The 19,735-nt window shown below is 37.0% G+C and overlaps 1 protein-coding gene across 1 annotated transcript in view; it reads left to right on the top strand.

Moving 5' to 3' along the window:
• Positions 1-2,739: 2,739 nt before the first annotated feature.
• LOC142343290 (uncharacterized) overlaps positions 2,740-19,735 on the top strand; it is a 67,315-nt gene continuing 50,319 nt past the window's right edge. Inside the window, exons 1-4 of the mRNA XM_075395097.1 lie at positions 2,740-2,995; positions 3,440-3,682; positions 4,373-4,684; positions 10,370-10,532. Of these exons, the coding sequence (XP_075251212.1) occupies positions 2,854-2,995; positions 3,440-3,682; positions 4,373-4,684; positions 10,370-10,532 (860 nt within the window). The 5' untranslated portion in view covers positions 2,740-2,853. The remainder of the gene's footprint in view (positions 2,996-3,439; positions 3,683-4,372; positions 4,685-10,369; positions 10,533-19,735) is intronic.

The following is a 19,735-nucleotide window of genomic DNA, read 5'->3' as shown; positions in this document are numbered from 1 at the left end:
GCATGTGGTATCTAAATGGTTATGCATGCTATGTATTAAATTTTACATGCAATAGTATATACTATATATTGCACCATATTAATTAATATGACGACAGACTTTAAATATCTCTGTGGTACGAGCTTGATTACACCGGAGAAATTCGTTTTCATTCTTTGTTCACACAATTCCATGCTTTCTTGCATGTGTACAGTCGGGACCGCCTTCAATCTGAACGCTTCGATGTACATGAAATTAGGATCATTTGAGGAGGCGTGTACTCAAAAAGGGGCGTGATACATGCTAAGTTGGACTGCAGTTTGATGGGGTTTAATAATTATTGGATACGGAATATTGGAATCTAGAGTGTGAAAGGGAAAGCAAAAGGAAAATTGGAACTGCTCTTTCGCTAGACTATTGGACTGTAGTATTGCAGCATTGTCTTGTTTCTGCAATAACTATGCCAGCGCTTAAATAAACAAATTCATCGAGTCGAATTGTTTTGATAGTTTTCTGTTGTATTTGTACCAGGAGAGGCACGTGCACAAAAAATGTGTACACTAAAACAAACAATTAATAATTTTCAAGCATTTTACAAAATTTCATTTCTAATACTGTAAGAAATGAAATTTTGTAAAATGCTTGAAAATTATTAATTGTTTGTTTTAGTGGACACATTTTCAGGAATAACAGATTTCGGTAAACTTTCCAAAAATATTTCAAGCAGATCATCGATTGCAATGATAATGATAAAAAGAAAAAATCAATATCCTTTTGATAGCTTTGATTTGATCACGAATCTGTCTTAAGCTCAATTTTATTTATTAGTTTTTAAGCTTTTTTAACTTAGATTTTAACTTAGATTTAACCACTTTCACTAACCAGTTCTTGAAAAAGACCTTTAGATTCAATTTTGCATAGAATAATTATTTCAACTTTGATTTATAGTTTAATATACTGATGTTGAATTCTATTGCGATTGGTGTAATAGAACAAAATTTTCTGGGTTTCAATATGTTACTTGTAATTTAAAATAGGTTCGCTTACCACGTTTGGTTTAGCAAAAATCGAATTTGAAGAAATTGTTCGCAATCACAGTTCTGGACGATTGATGTTTTCGTGTTGGAATGCAAAAATGTGTTTTAATTATACACTCAAAGGAAGTTTGTAGCAATCGAGTTACTCGTACGGGTCTTTATATTGCAATTTTGAGTATACTGGTTTTCCATCTGACTACTAAATGTTCGTTACTTTTTCAAATTGAGAAACAAGATCAACTGGTAAAGGCCAAGCCCCCCCCCCTCCCGGACAACAACACCACTCACCCATCCACACACCTCCTCCCCTTGTGGACCGTGGACAGCGAAAGAGCAAATTTACGGCGAGAAGGGAAATATTGGAAATCCCTTTTCCGATTATACCCCCGCTCAACTTCCGTACCACCACACAACCCCCCCCCCCCACTTTTCCTATCCTCCCTCACTCCACTCCCTATATATATCTGTGTTTGTCATAAGATTTTTTAAAAAATACAGTGGAACTAAAATTTAAACCAAAGTATGAGATATACTTGAAACAATAATGAAAAGCAAAATTTTAGTATAAATTTACAACCGGATAGAAACAAGTTTAAATCTTGTATGTTTTGTCTTCTTCTTCCTTACAATAGGAAATAAAGTATTTTTTTAGATTTTTCTGAGTTCTTCAGTTCCATTTTTACATATTCAGTTTCACACCTATCGCCGCAATGAGTGAAAATCAATTATTAGTTTTGATTATTTACATGCCACTTTTCCCCCCGTCATTCAGCAATTCATTTCAGCAGTGTCGTAATTGCGCTTTTCTGCTACTGGAATTTTAATCAGTTTCATTTTTTGTCTTCGATTGTAAGCACTTTTGTCTTTTTCGCCTTGATAGCAAAAACCATGCTCCAGACAAATTCGTTTTATAGCTGGCCCGCCTGCTATTTTGAACTTTTGAAAGGGAAAAAGTGACATTATACAATTGGGAAGTTATCTCTAAATGCAGTGGATGGATCGATCATACTAATGTAATTTTTCAACGAGATTAAAAATTTAGATCAAAGAGAGCATAAAGTTAACAAGGGGAAAAGTGATGGCATCTTTCCGGTTTTCAGTGCCAAACATGTTAAAAATAGGGAGAACTAAATCACAATTTCATTGGATTTGCGAGCTAATTGCCAGGACAAATTTATTGCTCCAGAGCGCAGAATCATTCTTACCATTTCTAGAATTGTAATTTGAGCACATTCCGGAAATTTTAAAGAAGGGTCTGCGAATTCACATCAAAGATCATAAAACTAACATGGGGAAGGATATGACGTTTTTCCTGTGTTCAGCGCAAAACATGTAAACTAACTTCAATTCTGCTTTTTGTTCATTTATGCAATTTCGTCTGAATTGCATACTGGCGTCATTTCTTAAAATCTTTGTGAAGCCAATTTATTTTTTCGTTTGCGTGATTAAGTTTTTGAGGACACGTGACTTGAGGACACGTGAAAAAGTGACACCTTCACTTAATTGCACGGACCTAAGGTCAACTGAGTGTGCCAAACTAATAAAGGTTATTTGAGAGCAGGCAGCTAATAGAACCACCAGTAACTTGTACACACTCTTTTTCTAAATATGACATCTCAGCAATTAATAAAATGAAGAGACTTCCTCTTTCTGGTGGCTATTTTCTGACTATCTGCCAGCTATGTTCTCGAAAATGATTTTTTGTCATTTTGTGATCCAAAATATCCAATTTGTACTAATTTTAGGTGAAATGAAAAGGTTACGGCGCCAGGTTTTTCCTCGTCACCCTGAAATAGCATGTACAATCAAGTGAACTGAGTCAGTGAGCAACCTCAGAATGGCACCCCAGAGTTCTGTTGTCTTTTATGTGAGCAGTTCTGTGCCTGGATACAGAGGGGAGACTGAGGTAACCTCTGAGGGACGAGATCCTCCCTTTCTATACCTCAGAGACATCGTCGACTGGTACTGCGCAAGGCTTGGTAAGTTGGGTCATCTGTTTTGACGACTGTTCCAGTGACTTGATCGCATACATTAATGGTATATAGGGTGGTCCAATTCGCTCTGTAATAGCTGAATTTCAACCACTTGAAATAAGATGCGTGTGCTAGTTGACGTGATTTAGTGCAATGCGAAACTCAGAAGAGCGAAAGATTTGGTTTAATTACTGAGTTTTACGCCTTAAATGTTGATTACATAAATGAATTAAATATGTGGGCGATAGTAATTGTAAAATTTTGTCTTGGGCGCTACAATTAAGCCTCCCAACTCTTGAGACTAGATTACACCCCACCCGTTTCATGAGTCGAAAATGCGAAACCGATACAGCCTCACATTTTGAGCAGAAACAGAAAAGATCCTATATTCTTTTGCTCCAGAAAACAATATTGAATTCTCTCTGTTGATTGATCATTTTTTGGAACCAGGTCGCGATGCACTTGGGGACGATGACTACGTGCTGGAAGTTCAGCTATCCACCACAGTCTCTGCCTCTGCTACACCCTCTGTCAGCTCAGCCCACTCCCTCTCCGAACAGGTTCTCTGCCAATCCGGTTCGTCCAGTAGTCTGGCTAACGTGGTCATGACAGAGGTGCAGATTCTGGAACCGGATACTGAGTTGGCCCAGCTGGCTCTCCCCGCCAAGTGCCATATTTACATTTTGGATGCGCGTTAGTTTTACTTTTATAGCTCTTGATTTTTCTCTCAGGATAGCCGAGAACAATGGGGAAATTAAAAAAAAGTGACAATTCCAGTGAATTTGAGATCTAGCTGCCACGAAAATTTTATTGTTCCAAATTGCAGAATTGTTCTTGTCATTTCTGGAATTGCAAATTGCTATAAGATGTAAATAAATTTTGTCCAGAAAATCGCAGCGATGCGCAGCAATTATTTGCTGTGTTTAGAATCATTTTTTTTACGAAAGCGATGTATGGAATTCTGCAAAAGTATAAACAGAATGAAAAGTTTTAAGATCTTTTCGAAATTCCAGTTCTATTCCAATAGGCACTTGGAAACAAAGCAGATAGGGTCAACAGCGTACTGGTATCGTCCATTTCGCCTGATGGAGTGTACTTTTTTTTGTTTGTCAAAATTGTTTGGTTTCGCGACTCTACGAACAATTTATTATTAGTAGTATTTCTTTCGAATTTGTGAAAAGAGTTGGAGATATTTTCCGTTTGTGCCCCCCCCCCCCCCCCAGCTTAGCGGGTGCATATTATTTGCACCCCCAGACGCATGTGCCATATTTTTACATAATGGTTTACTAAGTAATGGCACGCTGTGCTATGGCGATGGGGGGGGGGTGCAAAACGTACTGGGGACACAAAAGGAAAAGATCAAAAATTGTTTGTTGTGTTTAGAGTCAACATTGGCTGGCGACCGCGGCACTTCTACTCCGAAAAGTTTCACCCTCTCATTTCTCCAACCGGCCTTTTTCAAAACGGTCTCTCCTCTCTTCTACTTGGTTCTGGGTATCATTCTGGTCAGTATGGGCATTCTGTTCATGATCGTGGCCGCTTCTAAGAGTGGACCTGAGTACTTCATTTATGATGAGGCAGTTCTGTTATCTGTGATGCTTAATAGAACTCAGTTGTCTGCGTTTAACTGGACGAGGAAACAGTTCCCATATTCAACTGTGCAACCACAGCTTATGAAAGTGGAGAACAATAACGGTTTGTGTATTCTGAAATTCGTTTAGGATCTTTTCCGTTTGTGCCCGAATGTTTCATTGGTCCGGAATGTTTTTTTTCTGGTGCCAGACAAACAAATATTGTTATTGCTTGATAAAATCGAAATATGACAAATTTCAAACATTCATGTATGGGATAAAACGAATCACTTTTTTGATAGTTTTATGTCTGACTCATTTTACTATTGTCCTCAAAAATGGAATGAACAAACTAGTAAAGCGTCCGTCCGGCCTTCAAGTCGCAGTGGCATGCTCGTAAAGCTTTAGTAGTCTAAGTGACACCAAAACGTTTTGCCAAAACTTTCTAAAATTTTACTCTTTCATTTCCCCCTCCCTTACTATTCGTACACGTTGGCTGAATAGTGAGGTTTGACTCTCTAAGCGTTAGTTGTCTAAACCAAAGCCAGCCCGACGCCAGTCTTGAGAACACTTCCTGCGAAGTTAGTCCATTATGTTTTCTGCTAGATCAAATTTCTGAAACAAAAACAGAAGAAAGAATTAAGAGATGCGCAAACACCGTGCAATATTAAATTTATAATTGATTATAATAGAGCAGTCCAATTTTTTCTATTAGTACTTTACTTTTTAAGTTTAGGAAAAAATTTGATTACATTTGTGGAAATATGAAATGAATCATTTGTGGAAACATTTGACGTCATAAACAAAATAATGGAAACGTCCTGAATTTTAATGCTAAGTACCAAAATTTCAAAGGCTGAACAAAAACAGTGTTGAATTTCAAAAACGTATAATTCAAATAAAAAAGCGAGGACGACGGGCACCCCAGAAAATATGTAAAAAATTCCCTACGTCTCTGCAAACCGTGATCAGTAAAATTTGTGCCCTTTTGAAATCTTTGAATAAAAAAGTTCTAATGAAGAAGTTACCAAATGAGGAAGTGTTAGGAAACTTTTAGCCGACTAACTTCAGAAGTCGTACCAACATCATCTTCCATCTAAAAAATACTAAAATTAACATGTAGCTCCCAGGCAGCCAATGGGACCGGTCAAAATTATAAAAATTTAGGTAAACCGTTTTGAAGCCATTGAAAGCATCAATGTTATTAACTGTCAGCAGTTTTTAGGTCTCTACTTCCGGAAAATTTGGACAAAGCTGTGCTTGATGCTATCTTTCATTACAAAGGCTTAGTTCCAAATTTTAAGCTAAAAAAAGTGGGATCAATCAATTTAGCAACCCTCCTCTATCTTTAATGTATAACCAATAACACATTAATTAACATTTTTAACATATATTTTTCGAAAATGATTTTAACAAATTGAGCAAAATTCCAGAAAATATGAACAAAAAACGAAAAGCAGCCAACCTCGATAATTGATACGAAATAAATTCCTTGACTTAAATGTTCCCTACTTGAAGGGATTTCTAATAATACCACGCCAACTATCTACGATGAATCTATTGATCGGTCAAAATTGAGTGAACAAAAAAATCGGTTGAACATACAGTTCCCACCCCCCTCACCTTAGGATGTCAGCTGAAGTTGAATATAAATAGCTTAATCGATATAGTTTTGCAGAAGTTAGATTTTGAAAAATTATCTTCTTCAAATTTTGCAAACTCGCCAGAGCAATTTCATAGGAGCTTGAGCCGTCAAAAGATATGCTCGGCTTTTTATTACTCTGTGGCAAAGGTTTGTCTTTGAAACCCAAAAACAGTGAAACTAAAAGTGAAGATCTTTATGGAAATTGTTGCTCCAAAATGTGAAGTCATTACTTCTAACAGCTGCTGTCTCGCAAAACTGCAAGCTAAAGGTTTCTCCGGAAATTTCAAAAAGAATGTAGAGAGAAACTAATTGTATTGAAATTTTTTTGAGATCAAGAAATGGCCGACTGGAATAGCAGATTCGGCTTGGATCACAGTTCAAAGTGACTGAAGTTAAATTACAAGGGATTTTATTTTAAAAAAGATGGAATTATCTCTAAATTTTCTGAATTTGGAACTCTGTATAACGTCCAGCAAGCACTATTTCTTACGAAAGATGGTTTCAAAGTTGCGATACAAACTGTTTGAAAATTGTAAACGAAAACTTCGGCATTTATTGCGATTTGCTTTAAAACTGAAGGCAGATTTGAAAAAACTAAGTTTGATAAATAAATTGATTAAAATTATTCCTTCTAATTTTTCTGAATTTAGAAATGTCAAGCAAAATTTTTTGAAGGCCGGTTAAAAAATGTTGCGGAACAAATTATTTCAATTCATTAATTTCTTGCACAAAAGATGGTATGATATCTTTCAAATTTTTGTTATTTGATTATTGGAAAAAAAGTTGGAAAAAATAGAAATAATAAGTAAGAAGTAATTTTTACACATCTTGGCTTTTCATTTTAGCTTAAATTGATTTGAGTTTGATATAAAATAGCCAAAATTTTGTCCCAATATATTGATCAGCCAATTTTGTTAGTTTTTACAGATTTGGAGTCTAATGTCATGCAGATTTCAATTAATATCAAACATAATAGTCTAGGATGACCTCAAAACGGTCGAAGATGCTTTTGATTAGGCAGGTGGGTCCAGCATATGGATCTTACATCTATTTAAAAAGCGGGAGTGATAAAGGGCCAATTTGAAACAAAAGGGTAGTTGACATACACTTGATGGTACTGGAACGTTGTTTTCAGGTTGACTACGGCTGCTCTTGGAAGTTGTTCTGCAAAGAAATGTGAAAAATTGCAAAATAATATTTATCAGAGCTGTTAGTTTGGATTAAAATGTCACTCCATTTTGTGGCTTTAAAATTGCTTGACTGAGTCAATTGGCGATTATTACTGTGTTTATAAAAAGTGTTTTGCTGTGATTAAGTGATTAATAGCCGCCGTCAGCTTCTTAACGGCTATTATTTAGGCGCTCTCTTTTTTTACAATTCAAAGAATTTGAATCGTTTTGGGGCGCTGTCTTTCATACGACTCGGAGGAGTATTGGAGAAGTCCTTTTTTTAAATCGCTTTCGTTGGAGTGATTTTGAAGCAGGAAATGAAACGCGTGAAAAATTTTGGAGTGCTTTGGGTGATGAACAAAATTGAAGAGTGGAGCGAAAAGAGAATGGTTTTTTTGTTCATTCCGCTGTTTTCGAGAGAGTGAAAAATTGAGGCGTGAAAAAAATTTCTGCAAGCGAGCAAAATTTTGTGTTCACGAGCGGCTTTTTAAAACCGTTTTTTAAATTTTTTTTGGTTTAGATGCTTGATATTGATACTGTATTTTTTAGGGTTGTTTTGATAGTGGGTTGTTTTGAGGGTTGTTTTAAAGGTTTCTGTCATTAATATGAATTTTTACAATTTTGCTGGTTTTTCAGCTATTTTGCCTAATTTTTCTTAATTGGTGAATTTTAGCAATTTTTTGCTTTTTGTTTTGTTATACTGCGTTGTATGGGCTTTGAAGAGACGCATCTTAGTTATGGACTTTTTAAGATACCCCGTGATAACAGTTTTACTGGTATTATTAAACAGTTTTTGTTAAGAAAAATGACAATAAACTGTGAAATTTTTTAAATAATTTTTTTGCTGTTTTTCGTTATATTTTCTTGTCTTAAAAGTAGCGCACTTTACTTGACTATTGTTTTGGAAGCTTTTCAATACTCTAGATGCAGATTTAAGCGAAATTTTGTGTATTTTATTTATATTTGCTAAAATCTTCTGACTGTGTGCTTTTTGCTACTTTTTATTTTTCTAGCTTTTGACAGAAACTTTTCTAGAGGTGTTGTTGGAATTTATTCAATGCACTTCTCAATGGCAGATAGTACAAATTTCTAACTTTTTTTCGTTCTTCTTTTCTACTTTTATAAATTTTGACCAGAAGAGCTATTAAAGTTTTTAAAAATAATGATTTGGATTCAGCATAATCGCAGTTGGTCCATAACAATTTCTGCTGCAATTTAAAGAGAAAATTTTTGGTTTAGTTCTTCATTTCCTTTCTCTTACCTCCGTTTTCTCTACTTCTCTACTTGAAAATTTTCTGATGGGTTTTTCTCTCAATGTGCAGTGGTTCAACAGATTAAAAATAAACGTATCGCATGGGTTTTTGCCAAAAGTTGTTGTTTTGAACTTGCTACTCAATGTGAAAATTTTATCACATGCTTTATCGTCTTTTCTTGTCAGATACTTCTTCATTGTTATTTTCATGTTTTTGTTTTAAAGCGATTAGTGTTATTTAGTAGGATAAGCATATGCTAATTATTGTGGTCATTCAGTAGGATAAGATCTATGTATGTTAGGGGCGTTAGTTTTTTCTTCGAGTCGTTTCCGGAATTCTTCAGCCTAAGATCTCTTCACACATTCATGATTTTCGAAGTGAAATTGGAGTAGTAATTTTGGTCACACAGAAGTTGAAACTGGAGCGAAAAAACGAGTGGTTTTGTGGCGTGAAATGTTTTTGGTCTAATTGTAGAGTAGAGTGAAAAACGGTTTCTAAACAAAAATTCGCATTCTCGCTAGTGGTTTTTTATTCAGATGCGGCAATTTCACTTTGATTTTTACTGTTTTTCAATTTTTGGATCGGATTTTTTTAAATGGATTTCCCAATCCATTCATAGTTCACTCTAGGCCTAGTTATTTGTTTGAACCAAATTTCCAGTTTTTGCTAGTGGTTTTTTTTGTTGACATGCGGCATTTTGACATTGATTTTCAATTTTCAGTTTTTTTTATTTTTTTTAGAAATAGTTTTACCAATTCTCTTATAGTACGTTCTAGGTTGTTTGTGTTTTGCCAAAGAAAATTCTTTGAATCGTACGTCTGGATTTGTCCTGCTATGTTTTTGAATTCGCTTTGCTCACGATTTTCGTTTTACATAAGTCACGATTTTCACGTCTGACTTATGACTCACTCACTTTTTCGACCGAATGGATTTTAAATAATTTTAGGCTTTGAATTACACAATGTGGTGAATACTGTCAACGTCAAAAGAGCAAAATCAAAAGAGACGGGATAAACCGATAAAGCCAGGTCATTAAGTCATTGAGAATTAAATTATCAAAGTACATTAGTGTTTGCTAGCTAACATTGGTGTTAAGCTGATTAGCTTTCAGTTTAGAAGCTGATTTTAGTATAGTTTTAGAGTCTAACTGAAAATGCGCGCCAAATTAGAACACTTTTTGACACTGAAGAAAAAAAACAAGAAAAAGATTTGGTTATTTATCTCTTCTTTTTCTGTTTTAATCCCGATGTGCATCAAGCGCGTAAACGGCGGCGACTTTCCGGCAATCTGCCGGCTATGTTTAATACTGTGTTTCTGCTTGTTTTGTTTATTTTGTGTCATTAGAACTGCTTTCAAACATGCCGTGTCTTTAGAACTCTCGGCCTGCTTCTTTTATTGAGTCTTGTCCATGGTGTAAGCGCCTAATAAAAGAAAAGCGAGTCTGCATTCGGTCTGGAGCTCGCAAACTTTAGGGTTTGATGGTTATTCGATAATTACAAGCCTTTGCACAAGCAGTTGAAACCGACTGTGGACCCAGTTGGAAACCATTTGGAACATTAACCGTTTGACGCAGATTCAAAAACATTTTCCAAATTAATTTGAATTACAAAGCTGTAACATGAGTTCCCACTCGTGTAAGGGGGGAGAACAGTTCCCAGAATTCAAAGGGCATCAATAACAAACAGTGCAAGTTTCGTACCTATGGTTGGTTCATAATGGACATACCTAATTATTGCTTTCAGTGTCACTGTCGGCGTGCTTAAGTGAGGGTAGAGTGAATAGCACTATCATCTCACAATTCGTGGCAGAATACGTTCATCCATTCTTGTTTAATGAGGACCGATCTCTTCGCCTGTTCCATGCTAATCCCACTCTTATTCTACAATACGAGTTCCAATTCGTCTGGTAAGTCACTTTCGGACCCCTCCACCCTTATAATGCTAACAGTTGAAAAATCGGGTTGATTTGCGGAGAATACTAGTGCGTTTTTTAAAAAAATACATCGAAAAATCTTATCTGTGGATTCAATTCACTTACTTCATATTTTCTTTCACGAGTACTGTGACCGTGTTGTGCTTCGTTCCAACTAACTTTTTTAATTGATCTCGAAGAGAAGCAATTATTGTAAACGTGTGCGTCTTTTTTTACGAGGAGTATTGAGATTATACAGGTTTTCGCAATCCAAGAATTGGATTATATTGGTGCTCTGTCTTTCTTTTACGATCCAAGAATTGGATTTTATTGGTGTTCTGTCTCTTTTTTACAATTTAAACAATTGGATTTTATTGGGGTGCTGTCTTTTTTTTGAGATCTGTTCATACATTATCATGATTTTTGAAGTTAAATTATAGTAGTTATTTTGGTCACCCCCGAAAAAGGAAGGAAGTGAAGCGATAAAGCGAGTGGTTTTGCGGAGTGAGTTTTTGTCACTCGAATTTTAAAGAAGAGTGAGAAAAGGGTGTTCGAACAAAAATTAGCTTTCTCGCTGGTGGTTTTTTGTTCACATGCGGCATTTGGACATAAGATTTTTACTGTTTTTTCTAATTTTTTTATCTAATTTATTTTGTAATTTTTTTGACAATTCATTCATAGTCCAATCTAGGCCTAGTTTTGTTTAGTCAATGAAAATGCTTTGAATTGTAGGTCAGGCCTCGTCCTGCTATGTTTTTTTGTAAGATGTTTTCACACAACTTTGACTTTGGTCTTTCAAATCGGGCTAAACAGGTAAGACCCTGTGGGCCTTAAGTTTCATTTCATCAGAGGCGTGAAACCGGCTCCATTTGTTTCTTTAATGCTTGGAGTGGCGCAGCTGCTGGTAATGCCTTAATTCAAGGTAATGTCATTTTTAGGAGTTTGGAGCCCAAAATGGCGCAGTTTTTCATGTTTTTTTGCCATTTTTCGAGTTTTTGTTTGATAAGTTTTGAATTGACGTTTTGTCAAAGTTGATAATGTTCTTTTGCAAGATATAAACACTCTTTCTGACCATTTTATGAGCTATATGTTTTGGTACTGTCAACATCAACACGCAAAATGATACTAATTTTTGCATTTTTTTCAAATTATTCAAACATGTTATTTTTCGTGTTTTCCAGCCTCAGAGGTCAGGGAAGCTCACCTGGGGTGCGTTGATAGCTCATTGCATATTTTTAGTGGCAGTATATAGATTTTCAAGATTCTAACACGCATTTTAGCAATTTTATTGGAAATTTTTTTTGGAATTGTGTCGTTTTTTGAGTATTTCTATCCCCAGTGGCCACGGAACCTAGGGTTTGATAGTTTGTCACTGCAAAGTTGTTTGGGACCATGGAATGGTTTTCAAGCCTATAGGTTCTCGATTTGTTGCGATTTTTTATACAACTTGAATTTTATTTTCTCAATAATTTTGTCATTTATTCTTTTTCTCGAGCCTCCGGAGCCAGGGAATCTCCTCTAGGGTATGATAATAGGTTATTGTATAATTTTTGGTGACAACGGATTGGTTTTCAACATTTTGATATCAGGAATTTTGCAAAATTTTGGTATTGCGATTTTTCAATTTTTTGAATTTGTTTGTCTTTTTTGAGTTTCTCGAGCCTCAGGGACCTTGCAACCTCCTCTATTAGTGCAATGGTTTTTAACGTTTTAGAAGCACAAACATTACCAATGTTTTCATAAAATTTTGCATAAAATTTCTTTGTTTGTGAACACTTGTCCTTTCTTGAGCTTTTCAAACCCAGGGACAAGAATAATAGTTCTGATAAAAGATAAAATTGCTCAAATTTTCTTGACGATGTCTCTTTTACGTTTTTCTAACCTCAGAGGCCTGGTAACCTCCTCGTGGGATTGATAGTACGTTGCTGCATAGTTACTAGGGGCAATGCAAAGGTTTTCAGATTTTGACATCGCGAATTTTGCATTTTTGACAAAATCGGAATCTTTTTCTGGATTTTTTGTTTTTCCTAGTTTATCAATCTTTATGAGCCAATTAAATCTTTTAAGGCTTGAGTTTGGGTTACTGTGTAGCCTGCAGTGATAATGTCTTGCTTCTGAAAAAGTTAATATCACAAATAAGTTTTGAGCTTTTTGATCTTTACGGGCCAATGAAACTTGTTTAGGTCTTGCCGATGGATTAGTGGACATCTTTAAGAGACACAAAAATGGTTTAATATTGCAAAATTAGGAAACTACTTTTTAATTTTGCTTAAATTTTTCTGGAGGGTAAAAAAATTCAAAAGTTTTAGCAATGATTATATTTGTTTTAGCAACGATTAAGTTTGTTGGGTTATTTTAGCTTCTCAACTTTTGAGATAGTTTTCTGTTCTGAAAGGCTGACTTTTCTGAATTGAAATGCTGTTCAGGCTGAGTAGTTCTAAGTTTTCATTCAATTATTTGGATCTTATTTCAGGACTTGTCCTGTTTGGTTTTTTTTTTCAGTTTTTTCCTTGACTTTGAGCTTTCAAAACTGGATAAACATGTCAAGCTCAGAGGGCATCAAGTTTCATTAGAAACAAAGCCCGTAGCTTGATGTAGTATTCATTCAAATGCTTAGAGTCGCGCAGCTGCTGGGAAGGCCGTAATTCAAGGTTAAAAGGTCATATTTAGGAATTTTTGTGGCCAAAATGGTGTAATTTTCCACGTTGTTCATTTGAGCTTTTTGTTTCATCAGTCTTTTTTTATGTTTGCTAATATTGATAAAGGTCTCTTGCAAGACAGATCATTTTTAATGATCATTTTGTGAGCTATGTGTTTTGGTACTGCAAACATAAATACGCAATTTTATTCAAATTCTTGCAGTTTTTGAGTCCTTTAAAAATTTTGTCAATTTTTGAGTTTTAAGATACCCTGGGCCGAAGGAATCTCCCCTGCAGTTTGGTAATAGACTACTGCATCGTTTTTAGTGTTAATGGAATCAACAATTGCATTTTTTTCAAAATAAAATTTTCAATTTTTCTGATTTTATTGAAATTTTTTGTCATTTTTTTTTGTTTTCTCTGCTTCGGGGCGAAGGAACCTCCTCTATGTTTTAATAATAGATTACTGGTGGTAATGGATTGCTTCTCAACATTTAATTATTACGCGCTTTGGCCATTTTTTTTTTATAAAACTGGCAATTCTTATAAGGTTTCTGGAAATTGGCGCCGTTTTCTGCGTTTTTGCGAGCCCAAGGGTTCAAGGAAAGTCTTCTAGTACTTGATAACAGGCTACTGCATAATTTCTAGTGGTAAGTGGTAATAGGTTGATTTTCAACATTTCAATATCTCGAATTTTTGTAACAAAATGCGAATTTTTCTAAAATGCGAATTATCTAAAATTTATCATGTTCCGAGTTTGGATCACTAGGGGCCCATGAGACTTTTCGTGGGCTTGAAATCGGGTAACTAAATATTTTTTGAGTACAATGAATCGGTTCTGAAGATATTATTTTTTCACGCCTTTTGGCGACATTTTATAAAAATTTAGAAAAAATGAGAAATTTTTGTCATTTGAGGTTATCGATCTCCTAAGTGCCAATTAAATTTTTAAGTCATGCAGCTGGTATACTGGAAAAATTCGAGAGGCAGCAATATGGTTTAAACATATATTGCAAATTTTAGAAACTCAGTTTTAAAGATTTGGCTTATTTCTCGATCTTTGGAGACCGATCAACCCCTTTCAGGTCCCGTGGGTGGGTTAATGGGTATTTTAAGCTGATTAAATTTGACCTTCAGGGTAAAAGCAATGGTTGTGTTTTTGTTAATTAAGCTTGATTGTTTTAGTTTCATCTTCTTATATCAATTGTAGTAGCAAGAGTTATAGCATTGATTTTCGTTTAGTTTGATTATTTTAGTTTTCTCCTATTTTCGTACTCTTTTTTTTATAGCTGCGAAGCTGTAAGCTGAGCAAAGCTAAATTGCGGTGCTCTTGGTTTTTTTGTTTCGTCGTCTGACGCTCTTTTTTCGTTTTACGTTTGTTCGCACAGCAAAGCTGAAGTCAAATTTTCTGAATGACTTCTTCCTCTCACTAACGGCATTTGCGCGCGTGACGTCATTTCTCACTCGCTTCAGCAAAAGTTTTTAGGTTATTTGCGTGATTAGATTTTGATCATACTTGACTTACCTCACTCAATAAAATGACTTTTGCACGTTATAACTTAAGTTTAAATTGAATTTGTTTCAGGTCAAAGGAACTCATTTGTGCAGTAAAGGTCCCTAATAAGAGGCTTCTGCGGAATGAATTTTAACAACCTTTATTAATTTATCGCTGAATGTTTTTTACCTAATTTTTTGAGCGGCGTCATTTTTTTTCAATTTAGATCTTTATCTTTTTCTATCTCTATTATATGGCACGCCATCTTTCCTCTGGTATCAGCTCCTCGTCGCCTATGTTGTCGTCTAAATATTTAAATGTGTTTGACCAACTTAGATTATTTTTGTTTGGTTTTGTTGTTATGTTCGATAGGGTTGTATTTGGTTTTCTACCGTAGTAAGCTTCGAAGGGTGGTAGTTTAGAGTATTTCTTCCTACAAATTCGTAATTCGAAAGATATGTCTCTTAGGGCGTTTTTAATATTGAATGGTCGTTGGTTGGGGTCAAGCTTAATACATCCTAGTCGTCGTTTGACGGTTTGTATAAGGCGTTCTACCAGACCGATGGGGCGATGATCGTTGGCCGGTGCGTAAATTAGGTTTATGTTGTGTTTTGCGCAAAGGAGTTTTACTTTGTTACCCTTTAAGCAGCGGGCTTGGTCGAGGCTAATGTTGCGTGGTACACCATGTTGTGCGATGTATTTGTTTAAGAATTTTTCTATGTTTGGGCCGTTTGCATGTGTTACTAGTTTCAGAGTGGGGAATTTTGAGAAGCGGTCTATGCATGCGAGGAAATATACTTCTCTCCCCTGTCCGTCAAATATTGGTCCCCCGAAGTCTAATTGAATTTCTTCGTTTGGTTCTGAGCATTGTGGCAAGGGTGCCCAGTGGCTTTTGGGATTTATGCTTTTTAAATTCTTACCGAATTCTGTACAGGGTCGACATGTTTTGGATTTGTTTATCAAATCTCGGTTAATGAAGGGCCACCATATGCGTTGTCCTAACTCGGTCATGCCCCAGGCTCCCGGATGTGTGGAGTGTAATACATCTATGACCGATTCTTTGAGGCTGTTGGGGATAGCGAGTTTGTTGTCTAATAGTACGCATCCGTTGTGTACGCTTAGACTCCTCCACTTGGCGTGGATTTGTTTGCTGAGTTTCTTGCATCGTTGTTCGTCCCCAGATTGGATGCAGTCGCGTACTTCACGAAGTACGGTATCGCGGTTGGTCATGGCGGCTATAAGTTTGGTGTTAAAGATGTCGTCGGGGGGGTTTGGTAGCTGTTCCTCTTTTTCTGATGCTGTGCTTATTGTTGCTTGTTTGCGGGGTGGGCTTAGGAAGCTGGTCATTGAGAAGGTCTTTTTAAGAGAGGGTGATCCCGTAGTTTGGTTTGTTTGTTCGTTGGTTGGGTTGTCCATTTGTTGAATAGAGTTTTTGAGTGTATTTAGAGGGGGCTGCTGTGTGTTAGGCGAGATAAATGGCAAATGCGCTTGTGCTATTGTGTTGTGAGCGAATTGTTGGTTTGTTCTGACGTCATGATTTGCTGTGTTGAAATCCGTGTTATTTAAGTTTTGTGCACTGCGCAAGTTGTAATTACTTGCCGTATATGGTATAATTGTCTTTGTGACGTGTTTTTGACTTGTGTCTTGTGATTTCTTGTGGCTGTTTTGTAATTCATTTATGGCTTTTCTTGGCCTGCCTCTTTGTCGTGTGTGTTTATTGTTAGTGTTAGTGTGCGTGGAATCGTTGGGTGATTCCGTGTTGTTGTTTTTTTAATATGGAATCGTTGGGCGTTTCCGTTCTATTCTTTTTATAGTGTGGAATCGTTGGACGTTTCCGTTTGGTTGTTCGTTGCTAGTTGAATTTGTTGTTTTCTGGGTCTACCCCTTTTTCTCAGTATATTTAGCGTTTCGCGTATAATATCTATTGTTGCTATTATAAAATTTTCGTCGTATTTGTTCGGTGGTTTTGCGGGTTCTGATGGATTTCGTGACATGTAATCAGCTAGTCCCATTTTTGTGCCCGGAATGTGTTCGATGTTAAAGTTGAATGGTATTAGTCTATCGTACCATCGTGTTAGGCGGCTCTGATGTATTTTACTAGTTCGTTCTTTAAGTATGGATAATAGTGCTCGGTGGTCGGTTTGTACTAAGAAGTGGTGTCCCAATAAATAGTGTTTGAAGTGTTCTAGTGCCCATACGACACCTAGTAATTCTAGCTCGTTGATACTGTATTTTTCTTCTGCTTTGTTTAGGAACCGTGATGCGTAAGATATTGTCTCCCATCCGTTGCATGTTTCTTGCTCTAGTACTGCTCCTAGACCTGATCGTGACGCATCAGTTTTGACTCTTGTATTTCGTTTGACGTCATAGTGATTATTTTCTGTTTTTTTTTTGATGTTGTTTTTTATTGTTTCGAAATCTGATTGATGGTTTTCCGTCCATACGTATTTTGTATCTTTCTGTAGTAGGTCTCTGAAGCCTCGGCATAGTGTTGCTAGGTTGGGTATGAATTTAGTGAGATGGTGTACGCTGCCAAGAAATGATTTAAGTTGTTTGTGAGTTGTTGGTGGCTTTAGGTTTATTATTGCCTGTGTCTTGGAAATGACGGGTTTTATTCCTTTTTCTGTTATCTCGTGTCCCAACCATGTTATTTTGCTTTTGGCAAAGTGACATTTGTCTAAATTTATTGCCAAGTTTTCGTTGTTTAGTCTGTCGAGGCAGTTAAATAGGTATTTTTTGTGGTTCTCTAGACCTCCGCCTGTGACGATGATGATGTCGTCTAGGAAGCTAAATGTGATTTTCAAGTTAAATAATGTTTTGTCTATCGCCTTTTGGAGTTCTGCAGGCATATCTGTGAGTCCGTAGAAACCAGTATTGAATCTGTATGTTCCTGTGGCTTGACCGCCTATTATGTTGAAATTGCATTGGTTGGCTGTATCTTCATCTAGTGGTAGTTGGCTATATGCGTAACGTAGGTCTATTGTTGAAAATAGTATTTGTCCTTCGTTGGACGATTGTGTTATTGATTGGGCGATGTTATCCATGAGGCACTCGATGTTGTGCATTTGATATTTGTTCTTATGGATTGCTTTGTTAATCGTTTTTGAATCCATCGCTAGTTTTATTGATTTGTCTTTTTTGACTGTAATTACTATTGGTGATATGTAGAATTCGTCGCTGCATTTTTCTAATTTTGTGATATGTCCGGTGTTTTGTAATCTTCTGAGTTCTTCTTCGACTTGTTTTTCTAGGTGTTGGGGTACGCGTCTTCCCCTTTGATGGACCGGGGTGAAGTTGCTTTTGAATTTGGATTTTACCTTATGATTTTTTGACCGCCCCAGTCTGGTTGTTAAAGTTTTATATTTTGTTGCTACCTCTCGTTTAATGGGGCATGTTGACGTTATTTCTATTGAATCTATGTTCTTACCTTGTGCATTTGGGGAGTCTTTTTGTTTGAGGTGTATTCCTAGGGGTTGGAATAAATCTCTCCCCACGATGGCTCTATGTTTGTTGGGCACCACGATGTCTGCTCGTCCTGCTCGCCACCCATTACATTCGATGTCACAGTAGAGAGTGCCCAGATTTTTGATGGGGGTGTTGGTGTAGCTTTTCAGTTGGACTGGATTTGTCGTTCGGCTCCACCAGGTGTTGCTGTCTCTTGCTTCGATGTCCTTCGCCATCTGTTCTGTAACTAAGCTGGTCGAACTTCCTGAATCTACCATTACCCAAAACTTGCTGTGTCCGTATTGTACGTGGAGTTTTGACGGAATGGTTGGGTCGTTTGAGGTGTCCATCATGTTTACGGAGTAATCGTCGTCTGAATTCCCGTACGTTGAGTGGATTTCTGCCTGTAGGGATATCATGTTAATTCCGTCGGACGATTGTTCCATGCTCTGATTGTCGACTTCGTTTACGGAGCGTTGTGTTGGTGGTCTGTTCAGATTTGATCTGCATACTTTTGCGAAGTGGTTTGGTTTGTTGCATCTGCGGCATGTTTGTCCCATTGCCTGGCATTTGACTTTGTGGTTGATGTCCCATGTTTGTCCGCAGTTTCTACAGTTGTGGGGTGTATTTCTGCTGTTGTTGAATGTTGGCCTGTTGTTCCCTCTGTATGGTCCTCGGGGCGTCGTCGTTCTATTGGAACCGCGGAACCTTGCGCTTGATATTTCTGAGATCGTTTCCTCGCGTCCGACGAAAGCGTTTTGGTGAGGGTCGGCTAGTTGTTTTGAGTGTATGGCTAGTTGACTTCTGATTCCTAACTCTATGCTAACTGCTAATTCGAGGGCCTTTTCTGGGGTGAGTGTCGTCTTTAACAGTTCTTTCTGTATTTCGTGGTCGATCATATTCGCTGTGAATATGTCGCGTAATAATTCGTCCTCCAGGTGGGCTAGCTGACAATGCTCTGCTAAAGATCTTAGGGCTGAGTGGAACTGCTCCATTGTCTCTCCGCGTTGTTGCTTTCGGGTTAATAGTAGGTAGCGGTCAAATGTTACGTTTCTCGGACGTATGAATGTTAGTTCGAGTTCCTCCCAGATTTCTTGTGTTGTTTTGTTTTCTACATTTGTGTGGGGGAACTTCCTGGCATGCATTTTTCGTCCTTCAATGCCTAGACTTAGGTAAATAAGTGATTTGGCTTTCCTGTCTGCCGTGTCCCATGGCTTATCGCCGCATAGTACGCCTATTCTGTCTATTTGATTACACTCATTTTTCCATTTGGCTATCGCCTGGTTGTATCGTGTTTGTCTCTCTCTTTCCATCGTTTGCGTAGGGTTGTGGACTGGTTGTTCGGTTGTTCCTCAACCGGTTCGGGGGGTAGATGACTGTTGTCGGTCTCTCTTGGAGTAGTTCGTCCAGTTCGATGTTTGTCTTCGCGACTAGAGCCATTTTCAATTGGCTTCTACACTTCTCCCATGGAATGGGCGGGTTGCTGCTGGGTTTATCCCAAAATGGTTCGAGACCGAGTGCTGTACGTCCTTTTGAATCTGACTGCGCCATGTCGTACTACTAAGGGGCCTAGCGTTAGTACGATGATAATGATGATGGACGTATCGATAAAGCCTGTA

Source organism: Convolutriloba macropyga, chromosome 7 (genome assembly GCF_964194025.1).
Source record: "Convolutriloba macropyga chromosome 7, txConMacr16.3, whole genome shotgun sequence".
Taxonomy (NCBI): domain Eukaryota; kingdom Metazoa; phylum Xenacoelomorpha; order Acoela; family Convolutidae; genus Convolutriloba; species Convolutriloba macropyga.
Note: the sequence above shows the minus strand (reverse complement) of the source record. Positions and strands in the feature narration are given on the sequence as shown.